This window comes from Budorcas taxicolor, chromosome 2 (genome assembly GCF_023091745.1).
Source record: "Budorcas taxicolor isolate Tak-1 chromosome 2, Takin1.1, whole genome shotgun sequence".
NCBI lineage: Eukaryota > Metazoa > Chordata > Mammalia > Artiodactyla > Bovidae > Budorcas > Budorcas taxicolor.
Window position 1 is genome coordinate 134,619,302 of NC_068911.1, and position 12,058 is coordinate 134,631,359.

The 12,058-nt window shown below is 40.5% G+C and overlaps 1 protein-coding gene and 1 non-coding gene across 2 annotated transcripts in view; both read right to left on the reverse strand.

Annotated features, from left to right (window-relative positions):
* The window catches only part of C2CD6 (C2 calcium dependent domain containing 6), a 122,490-nt gene extending 112,274 nt beyond the window's left edge, over positions 1 to 10,216 (reverse strand). The window contains exon 1 of the mRNA XM_052635993.1: positions 9,980 to 10,216. Within this exon, the coding sequence (XP_052491953.1) occupies positions 9,980 to 10,216 (237 nt within the window). The remainder of the gene's footprint in view (positions 1 to 9,979) is intronic.
* On the reverse strand, positions 3,016 to 3,088 carry TRNAG-CCC (transfer RNA glycine (anticodon CCC)). Its single transcript has one exon. It is a non-coding gene; the product is annotated as a tRNA-Gly (tRNA).
* Positions 10,217 to 12,058: the final 1,842 nt, after the last annotated feature.

The following is a 12,058-nucleotide window of genomic DNA, read 5'->3' on the forward strand; positions in this document are numbered from 1 at the left end:
ACTTTTATTAAATGACACCATTAGGAAGGTGAAGGGGCTCCCCAGGTGGCGCAGTGGTAAAGAATCCACCTGTCAATGTAGGAAATGCAGGAAGCATGGGTTCCAATCCCTGGAGGAGGAAATGGCAACCCACTCCAGTATTACTGCCAGCAAAATTCCATGGACAGAGGTGCCTGGCGAGCTGCAGTCCATGGGGTTACAAAGAGTCAGACACCACTGAGAACACACATACACACACAGAGGAAAGTGAAAAGATAAGACACTGGAAGATTTTTGCAACATGTTTAGTATAACTGACAAAGGGCCTATAACTAGAATGGATACACAAAAGTATACAAACTAGTAAGAAAAAGTTAGACATCCAACAGAAAAATGGGGAACAAGCACTTCACAAAATAGTTTATAAGATCACTCATAATCATTTGGAAGGGAACTCACCCTCATTAGTCATCAGGGAAATGAAAGCTAACACCACAAAGAGATACCACTACACTTTCCTGAGATGTCCAATCATTAAAAGATGGGCACTATGAAATGGAAGGACGGAGATTATTTAGAACTCTAACACACTGCCAGTGGGAATATAAATTGGTATATTCTCTTTGAAAAAATTTGGTATTTGGTTGAATATATACATAATAATGACCCAGAAATTCCATTCTTAGATATATCCCCAACAGAATGGAAAAACATGTGTATTAAAAGACATATACAAGAACAGTTACAGCTGTATTATTCACCATAGCGAAAAAATAGAAACAACCCAAATATTCATTAACAATGGAATAGATAAATATAATGTGTTATGTTCATACAATGGAATATTACAAAGCAAGGAAAATGAGTAACTACATGTCCACACAGCATGAATGAATCTCACAAACAAAATATTGAACAAAACCCCCCAAAATACATATCTTTATCTGCACATAGGACATTCTGTAAGATGTACCATATGCTAGCCTATAAAACCAGATTCAATAAAATTTGGCAAAATTGAAATCAAACAAAGAATGTTCTCCTACTTCAACAGAATAAATTATAAGAACACAAGGAAATGTGGGAAATACACAAATCCTGGAAATTAAAAACATTTGTAAATAAGCTCTAAGCCAAAGAAGAAAAACAACAGAAGTCAGATGTATTATGAGCTGAATAAAAATGAAACACAACACAAAATTCATGAAGTCCCCTAAAGCAGTGCTCAGCTAAAAATCAGCATTAAACATACTTAGAAAAATAAAAGCAATCTCAACTCAAAGCAAGGAAGAGGAAGAAAATAAAGGTTAGAATAGAAATTATTAAGATTAAAACAAACAAACAAAAAAAACAGAAAATCAATGAAACTAAAGGTAGGTTCTTGAAAAGATCACCAAAACTGCCAAATTTTTAGCTATACTGATGAAGATAAAAGATACAGGTTACAAATTACCAAAACCAAAAACGAAAGGGGTATACCACTGATCTTACAAAATTAAAAGGATTATAAAGAAATAGCATTGTATTAGTTCTTGTAGCTGCTATACAAATTGCTACAAACTTGGTGACCTAAAACAACAAAAATTTGTTTTTTCACAGTTGTGTAGACCAGAAGTCTAATATCAGTCCCCTTGGGCCAAAATTTTAAGGAAAAATCCAGTCTTATGCCTTATAGCTTCTGACAACAAGCCAGCATTCCTTAGTTTGTGGTCACATCACTCCAACCTCTGCCTGTGTGATCACATTGCCTTCTCTTCTGAGTGTGTCCAAATATCCCTCTCTCTCTCTCATAAGGACATTTGTGATTACACATAGGACCCATGAGATAATCCAGGATAATGGCCTCCATCACAAATCCTAAACTTCACTGCATCTGCAAAAGTTTATTGCCATACAAGGTAACTACTTACAACCTGAAACAATTTTATGTTAACCAATTAGAAATGTCGATGAAATGGAAAAATTCCTATCAAGGCACATATTATCAAAACTGAAGCAGAGACATTACTTTGCCAACAAAGGTCTGTCTAGTCAACGCTATGGTTTTTCCCGTGGTCATGTGTGGATGTGAGAGTTGGACTATGAAGAAAGCTGAGCGCCGAAGAACTGATGCTTTTGAACTGTGGTGTTGGAGAAGACTCTTGAGAGTCCCTTGGACTGCAAGCAGATCCAACCAGTCCATTCTGAAGGAGATCAACCCTGGGATTTCTTTGGAAGGAATGATGCTAAAGCTGAAACTCCAGTACTTTGGCTACCTCATGCAAAGAGTTGACTCATTGGAAAAGACTCTGATGCTGGGAGGGATTGTGGGCAGGAGGAGAAGGGGATGACAGAGGATGAGATGGCTGGATGGCATCACTGACTCGATGGACGTGAGTCTGAGTGACCTCCGGGAGTTGGTGATGGACAGGGAGGCCTGGAGTGCTGGGACTCATGGGGTCGCAAAGAGTCGGACACGACTGAGCAACTGAACTGAACTGAAGAATATCTGGAGAGACTTATAACAAGTAAAGAAATTAAATAACTAACTGAAGCTCTTCCTACCAAACCAAACAAAAACAACTTAGGCCCAAACTGTTTCACTGGTGAATTCTATCAAATACTTACAATCTTTAACAAACTCAAGGAAAAAGAAAAAAAAGAAGAGGAAAGTACACATCCCAAGTTATTCTATGAGGTCAGTATTACATTAATACCAAAGCCAGACGGGCATCACAAGATGAAAAAACAATAAATCATTATTCCTTACAAATACAGAGACAAAAATCTTCCACAAGATATTAGTAAATTAAATTCTACAACATATTAAAAAGAACCATACACCATGACCAAGTGGGATTTTTTTCATCTGAAAAATCAATGTAATAAAATAAATATAATGTCATATTAGTAAGTTTGTCCAATAAAGGACAAAATGACATAATTTAGCTAGATGCAGAAAATGTATTTGACAAAATCAAGATATATTCTTTTTTTAAAAAATATTTACTTATTTATTTGGCTGCACTGGATCTCAGTTATAGCATGTAGGACTAGTTCCCCAACCAGGGATTGAACCTGGGCCTCCTGCAATGGGAGTGCAGAGTCTCAACCACTGGACCACCAGGGAAGTTCTGAAATGTATTCTAAATAAAAACTTTGAACAGACGAGGAATAGACGCGAAATTCTCCAACATCACACTCAATGGTGAAAGACTGAATATTTTCCACTTTAAGATTCAGTTCAGTTCAGTTGTCAGTCATATCTGACTGTTTGTGACCCCATGAATCACAGCACGCCAGGGCTCCCTGTCCATCACCAACACCCGGAGTTCACTCAAACTCATGTCCATTGAGTTGGTGATGCCATCCAGCCATCTCATCCTCGGTCGTCCCCTTCTCCTCCTGCCCCCAATCCCTCCCAGCATCAAAGTCTTTTCCGATGAGTCAACTCTTCGCATGAGGTTGCCAAAGTACTGGAGCTTCAGTTTTAGCATCATTCCTTCCAAAGAAATCCCAGGGCTGATCTCCTTCAAAATGGACTGGTTGGATCTCCTTGCAGTCCAAGGGACTCTCAAGAGTCTTCTCCAGCACCACAGTTCAAAAGCATCAATTCTTCGGCACTCAGCCTTCTTCACAGTCCAACTCTCACATCCATACATGACCACTGGAAAAACCATAGCCTTGACTAGATAGAACTTTGTTGGCAAAGTAATGTCTCTGCTTTCCAATATGCTATCTAGGTTGGTCATAACTTTTCTTCCAAGGAGTCAGCGTCTTTTAATTTCATGGCTGCAATCACCATCTTCGGTGATTTTGGAGCCCAGAAAAATAAAGTCTGACACTGTTTCCACTGTTTCCCCATCTATTTCCCATGAAGTGATGGGACCGGATGCCATGATCTTCGTTTTCTAAATGTTGAGCTTTAAGCCAACTTTTTCACTCTCCTCTTTCACTTTCATCAAGAGGCCTTTTAGCTCCTCTTCACTTTCTGCCATAAGGGTGGTGTCATCTGCATATCTGAAGTTACTGATATTTCTCCAGGCAATCTTGATTCCAGCTTGTGCTTCTTCCAGCCCAGCGTTTCTCATGATGTACTCTGCATAGAAGTTAAATAAGCAGGGTGACAATATACAACCTTGACGTACTCCTTTTCCTATTTGGAACCAGTCTGTTGTTCCATGTCCAGTTCTAACTGTTGCTTCCTGACCTGCATATAGGTTTCTCAAGAGGCAGGTCAGGTGGTCTGGTATTCCCATCTCTTTCAGAATTTTCCACAGTTTCTTGTGATCCACACAGTCAAATGCTTTGGCATAGTCAATAAAGCAGAAATAGATGTTTTTCTGGAACTCTCTTGCTTTTTTCCATGATCCAGCGGATGTTGGCAATTTGCTCTCTGGTTCCTCTGCCTTTTCTAAAACCAGCTTGAACATCAGGGCGTTCACGGTTCACGTATTGCTGAAGCCTGGCTTGGAGAATTTTGAGCATTACTTTACATTTCTGGCTCACTCTATTTTTAATCAACATCGTACTACAGGTTCTATTCAGGGCAATCAGACGAGAAAAAGGAAGTAAAGGTATCCACATTTGATAAAAAGAACTAGAACTATCTTTATTTGCAGGTGACACAGTTCTGTATACAGAAATTCCTTAAAAATCCACCAAAAAAAGAAGAGGAAGAAGGAGAGAAACTACTAGAATTAACAACTTAGTTCAGCAAAGTCTTAGGCTATAAGAACAAAATATAAAAATGAACTGCATTTCTATATACTAGCAATGAAAAATCTGGAAATAAAAAGAAAACAATTACATTAGAAATAGCATGAAAATAATAAAATAGGAGTAAATTTAAAAGAAGAAATGTAAGACTAGTACAATGAAAACTATAAAACATTCCTGAGTGAAATTAAAGATTTAAATGAATGGAAAACATTCCATGTTTATGACTGGAAAGATTCAATACTGTTAAAGAATCGATTCTCAAACTGATCTATGACTGTGTGTGTGCTCAGTTGCTCAGCCGAGTCTGACTCTTTGAGACCCTATGGACTGTAGCCTGCCAGGCTCCTATTTCCATGGAATATTCCAAGCAAGAATATTAGAGTGGGTTGCCACTTCCTTCTCCAAAGGATCTTCCCAATCCAGGGATTGAATCCAGGTCTCCTGCATCGGCAGGCGGGTTCTTTACCACTGAGCTGCTAGGAGGCCCAAATTGATCTACAGAGCCAACAAAATATACAAACCACTAGCTAGCTTAATCACTATACAAGGATAAAACACAAACAAGAAATAAGATTTTTGAAAAACCATAAAAGACTACTTTGCAGACCTCCAAATGTATTTTAAAACCTAAATATAATGTATATCTCCTGCTGCTGCTGCTAAGTTGCTTCAGTCATATCCGACTTTGTGCAACCCAACAGACAGCAGCCCACCAGGCTCCACATGCCTGGGATTCTCCAGGTAAGAACACTGAAGTGGGTTGCCATTTCCTTCTCCAGGGCATGAAAGTGAAAAGTGAAAGTGAAGTAGCTCAGTCATGTCCGACTCTTAGCAACCCCATGGGCTGTAGCCCACCAGGCTCCTCCATCCATGGGATTTTCCAGGCAAGAGTACTGGAGCGGGGTGCCATTGCCTTCTCCAATGGTGCCATGGGATACTTAATTTTTGAATTTGGTAGAATTCCCTGTGAAATCATCTGGGCCCGGTGCTTTTCATTGGTGATAGCTCATTGCTAGCTCTCTCTCTCTCTCTCTCTCTCTTTTTAAAATAGAAAATGGTCTGTTCAAATTGCTTACCACCAACAGCATCAATTTTGCTGGGCTGCAGTCCATGGGGTTGCTAAGTCAGACATGACTGAGTGATTTCACTTTCACCTTTTGCTTTCATGCACTGGAGAAGGAAATGGCAACCCACTCCAGTGTTCTTGCCTGGAGAATCCAGGAACGGGGAGGGGTGGGGAGCCTGGTGGGCTGCTGTCTATGGGGTCGCACAGAGTCGGACACGACTGAAGTGAGTTAGCAATAGCAACAGCCATGGCACCATTAACGAAAATTTTCTTATTCTTTTTACAAAGCAAGCATAGCATTGATACCTAAACCCATGAAGAAAATTAGAGATGAACGCGAAGGCACTTCAGTTCAGTTCAGTTCAGCTCAGTCACTCAGTCGTGTCCGACTCTTTGCGACCCAATGAATTGCAGCACGCCAGGCCTCCCTGTCCATCACCAACACCCGGAGTTCACTCAGACTCACGTCCATCGAGTCGGTGATGCCATCCAGCCATCTCATCCTCTGTCGTCCCCTTCTCCTCCTGCCCCTAATCCCTCCCAGCATCAGAGTCTTTTCCAATGAGTCAACTCTTCACATGAGGTGGCCAAAGTACTGGAGTTTCAGCTTTAGCATCATTCCTTCCAATGAACACCCACAACTGATCTCCTTCAGGATGGACTGGTTGGATCTCCTTGCAGTCCAAGGGACTCTCAAGAGTCTTCTCCAGCACCACAGTTCAAAAGCATCAATTCTTCGGCACTCAGCTTTCTTCACAGTCCAACTCTCACATCCATACAGACCACTGGAAAAACTTAGCCTTGACTGGATGGACCTTTGTTGGCAAAGTAACGTCTCTGCTTTTCAATATGCTATCTAAGTTGGTCATAACTTTCCTTCCAAGGAGTAAGTGTCTTTTAATTTCATGGGTGCAATCACCATCTGCAGTGATTTTGGAGCCCCCAAAGAATAGTCTGACACAGTTTCCACTGTTTCCCCATCTATTTGCCATGAAGCGATGGGAACAGATACCATGATCTTCGTTTTCTGAATGTTGAGCTTTAAGCCAACTTTTTCACTATCTTCTTTCACTTTCATCAACAGGTTTTTTGTGTCCAACTCTATGCGACCCCACGGACTGTAGCCCACCACGCTCCTCTGTTCATGCGATTCTCCAGGCAAGAATACTGGATTGGGTTGCCATTTCCTTCTCCAATAGATGAATATAACAAAAATATTGATATAAAGATACTAAATAATAAAAACAGAATCTAATACCACAAAGAAAATAATATGCAAAAATCAAGTGAGACTAATTCTAGGAATGCAATAAGTTGGTTCAATAATAGGAAATTCACTAATAATGAATTTCTCCTTATGATATAAGGAGAAAAATTATGCAATTATCTCCATATATCTTTATTAATAAATGGTCCCTGGCAAAATTCAACAACTTTTCCTGTTAAAACACTCACAAAAATAGCAATTAAGCCAGTATTTGAAGTTTGAAGCTTCAGATATTTCATTTGGTGGGGAAATAGTGGAAACATTTACTAAGATCAGGAACAAGCAAAGTTGTCTACTGTCTCTACTATGACTCAACATGTTACTAACTGGTAGCATTAGTCCATTCAGTTAGGTAAGAAAAATCAAATAGAGGCAAGAGAACTGAAAGAAAAGAAGTAACACTATCTCTATTTGAAGATGGTCTGATAGTATATCTGAAACCTAGAGAATTAATAATACTACTAACTCAAATATTTTAAAAATTCAATAAGGAAGCAGGACATGAAATTTACATACAGTAATCTATAGTCTTAATATAGATAAATAATTGAAGTATATAAAGTAGAAGAAGCCCCACCTGAGGAATAATCTTAACAAGAAGTGTGCAAAACTCTTAGGAGGAAAACTTTAAAACACTTCTGAAAGACACAAAAGTAGAGCTGAATAACGAAAAAACATCTCTGGATAGGACAGACCAACATCATAAAGATGTCAGTTCTACTTAATTTATCAATGTAATGCAATCTTTAGTTTTTTAAAAGGCTTTTATTATGAGATCAACAAGTTAACAAAGTTTTTATAAAGAGTGAGAATAGTCAGGAAGTTACAGGAAAAGAAAACTACAAGAGGGAAGGGGACCAGCCCTACCAGACTTCAAAACATACTTTAAGTCTTTAAATAAAAGAGAATGGTCTTAAGGACTTTTCCCAAGGTAGAGTCATGAAATATATGGGAAATGCCTACTAAATATGATTGACCTTGGGAAATGCTGCATTTCATATTCCCTTTTTGAATATTCACAAGGCATTTAGCATGTTAAAGATTGCTGCAACAAAGGATTTATCTTTTCTTAAAAAAAAATTGTAAGGTCTTGGCACTTGAATTGATAAACACCAATGGAATAGAATAGAAGTCCAGAAAAAAAAAACTTATATGGAAGCTTAAATCTTATGCATAAACATGGCATCTCAAAACTCTAGGGCAAAGATAGATTTTTTTTTAAAATAAATGGTGTTGGGACATCTATTTGGGGAAAGAATAAATTAGATCCAGACTGCATACCACACATTACAAATAAATCAGGAATCTAAATATAAAAATGATATACAAGCATTAGAAGGCAAATTCAATTCCTTAAATTTGTATACCATTTGTTTCCTGATAGGACAATATCTTTATGTATACAAATTGTTTCCTGATAAATACTGTACTATTTTTTTAATAACTTAAGAACAACAAACAATGGAAAATTTCCTAATAACACTCTAACAAACTTTGAAAATGTGAGTTTCAGTTTGATTCCCCTTTTCCATTTCCTCTATGTTTCGGCAGTACCCCTGCTGCTGCTGCTGCTGCTGCTAAGTTGCTTCAGCCCTGTCCGACCCTGTGTGACCCCATAGATGGCAGCCCGCCAGGCTCCCCCGTCCCTGGGATTCTCCAGGCAAGAACACTGGAGTGGGTTGCCATTTCCTTCTCCAATGCGTGAAAGTGAAGTTGCTCAGTTGTGTTAAACTCTTAGCGACCCCATGGACTGCAGCCTACCAGGCTCCTCTGACCATGGGATTTTCCAGGCAAGAGTACAGGAGCGGGTTGCCATTGCCTTCTCTAAACGGAAATTAAACTCGAGTTTCACATACTTCAGATACAAATTTAGCTAATTAAGAACAGGACACCAATAATTCATTTTGCAGACATGATACAGTTTTGCTCCTGCAGGTCCATGTATAAGAACCTCAGGCATTGAAAGGAGAGCTAACTGATGTTTCTGGAGCTGAGCCCTTTAGACAAATGATTCCCAGTGATGATTATGATGATGTTAGCAGCTAACATCTATTAATGCTTTACTTCACACTGCATTAAGTATTTTATATTATTACCTCTTTTAGTTCTTCAGACAACCCTTCAGGGTAGGCAGTAATTAAATGGGACTCTAACAAGTTAAATAACTGTCAGTGCCCCACAAGAAAACTCTTCCTCAGGTGTTCAGCTCAGTTCAGTCGCTCAGTCGTGTCTGACTCTTTGCGACCCCATGAACTGTAGTACGCCAGGCCTCCCTGTCCATCACCAACTTCTGGAGTTCACCCAAACCCATGTCCATTGTGTTGGTGATGCCATCCAACTATCTCATCCTCTGTCATCCCCTTCTCCTCCTGCCCTCAATACTTCCCAGCATCAGGGTCTTTTCAAATGAGTCAGCTCTCGACATCAGGTGGCCAAAGTATTGGAGTTTCAGCTTCAACATCAGTCCCTCCAATGAACACCCAGGACTGATCTCCTTTAGGATGGACTGGTTGGATCTCCTTGCAGTCCAAGGGACTCTCAAGAGTCTTCTCCAACACCACAGTTCAAAAGCATCAATTCTTCGGTGCTCAGCCTTCTTCACAGTCCAACTCTCACATCCATACATGACCACAGGAAAAACCATAGCCTTGACTAGACGGACCTTAGTCGGCAAAGTAATGTCTCTGCTTTTCAATATGCTATCTAGGTTGGTCATAACTTTTCTTCCAAGGAGTAAGCGTCTTTTAATTTCATGGCTGCAGTCACCATCTGCAGTGATTTTGGAGCCCCCCAAAATAAAGTCAGCCACTGTTTCCACTGTTTCCCCATCTATTTCCCATGAAGTGATACAACTCTCTAAACGAGGGCAGGTTTCCCTCCCTCCCACTGGCACACTGAGCCCCTGGTCCTGCCTGATCCTCTACGGGGTCAGGGGACAGACTCCACCACCCAGACCCCCCACTTACATTCAGCAGCCGGTACCCAGGACCCTCCTTAGACTCGACTTTGGACAGATTAGGGGTCTTGTCCCGCCCCTGGACGTTCCAGGCTGTAGAAGAGAATTCCAATCCCCTTGCTTGCCTATTTTCCAAGTTGGCTTGGGAAATTCTCTGAAATAACGGTGCTGTGTACAGGGAATGGATCCGCCTGTTGTGATTATCTTCTGTGTTGGAAACCTTAGCCATGTCTTGGGGCGGCTCCATCCCTCCATCCTCGGCTGGGCAGGTCTGCGCACTAACCGACTGCCTGCTACTGCGCAAGCGCAGCCCTCTCACCACCTTTCCCGCGCTTTTCCTGTGCACGCGCACACACCACGTGACCTGCACATTCAGGCCGGCCTCTGCCCCAGGCTGGAACAGGGGCTGTGCTAGTTCCAACTGCCGTTTCAGCCTCCCTTTGAAGGAAGTCTGAGCTTAATGCCTGACAGCAAAGCTCCTCAGCACGGTGACTGAATTTAGCTCGTTTCCTGTCTGCCCTTTAATCCATCATAAACCTCTCTTCTCCGTACACCTCCGAATACTATCCCCTGAGTTCCAGATGCTATATTTTTAAGTTTACTTGGATACTTTTACTCGACTGTCCCACAGATTCATAACCCAACACGTTAATATTCATCTTCCTTCTCAGACGTCTATGTTCCAAACACATTTCGTGTAGCAATGTCATATCCACAAAATCTTAAAACTTCTGTTTTGAATTCAAACCCTAAATATTTGAACCCGATTCTTCCTCTTTATGGCTCCTCCTTTAGGGTATCTCACATAGACGGCTGCAGTGCTTTACTGCAGGGGTCCCTGGCCTACCATCATCCACTCTTCCCACTGCCCCAGTGTTCATGCAGCTTACCTTTTAAAGCACAGAAAATCAGAAATGTTCAGAGTTTCTTTAATCAGCCACAAAATATTCTTCAATACAGAAAACAAGAGACTCCAAAATGCTCTATACCACCTCAGGATCATTTCTTATGGATATTCTATATGGAATCAGGTTTTCTTTTATTCAACGGCCACCTCAGAGTTTAGCCTTTAGTAAAGTTTTATAACCCCATACACATACCCCCAAAGCAGAATTAACTGCTAGCTCCAAGCTTCTACTTGGCATATTCCTATTAGTGGACTCACACTATTAGAATTAGTTAATTTCCAAAAAAAAAAAAAAAAATAGAGTTGTTGGAGGTAAAAATCTGATCCTCACTCTTCACTCTTCAGGGCTCACCACACAATAGCTCCACATCCTTGACATGTTTGTTGTCATTTTGAGTCATGTTTAATGACTGTTCAGAGACTTGCTGTCCTCCAGCACATTCCAACTTCCTTAGGGTTCACGTGATGCAACAAAAATCTAACCTAAATCTAACCAAATCTCTAGCCGTAACTTCTGGGCTATAGGAAATTCAGGAGATACAAATTGGATGATACCTTCAGGAGAAAAAATTAAATAAAAATAAAGGTGGGACATTAAAAAAATTGATTTGGATTCTTCATACACACACAAAATGTCGCCAGAATGTGTAGAATGGTATGGTCACCCTAGAAAAAGACTTTGGCAACTTCTTAACAAACTAAACATAAAACTACCATACAACCCAATGGTTGTACTCCTGGGTGTTTTTGTTGCTGTTCAGTTACTAAGTCTTGTCCGACTCTTTGTGACCCCATGGGCTGGAGAGCACCAGACTTCCCTGTCCTTCACTATTTCCTGGAGTTTGCTCAAACTCATGTCCATTGAGTCAGTGATGCCATCCAACCATCTTATCCTCTGTTGTCCCCTTCTTCTCCTGCCCTCAATCTTTCCCAGCATCAGGGTCTTTTTCAATGAGTTGGCTCTCTGCATCAGGTAGCTAAGTATTAGAGCTTCAACTTCAGCATCAGTCCTTCCAATGAATATTCTCAGTTGATTTCCTTTAGGATAGACTGGTTTGACCTTGTGAGAAGACTCACAAGAGTCTTCTCCAGCACTCCAATTCAAAAGCATCAGTTCTTGGGTGCTGAGCCTTCTTTATGGTCCAACTCTCACATCCGTACATGACTACTGAAAAAACCATA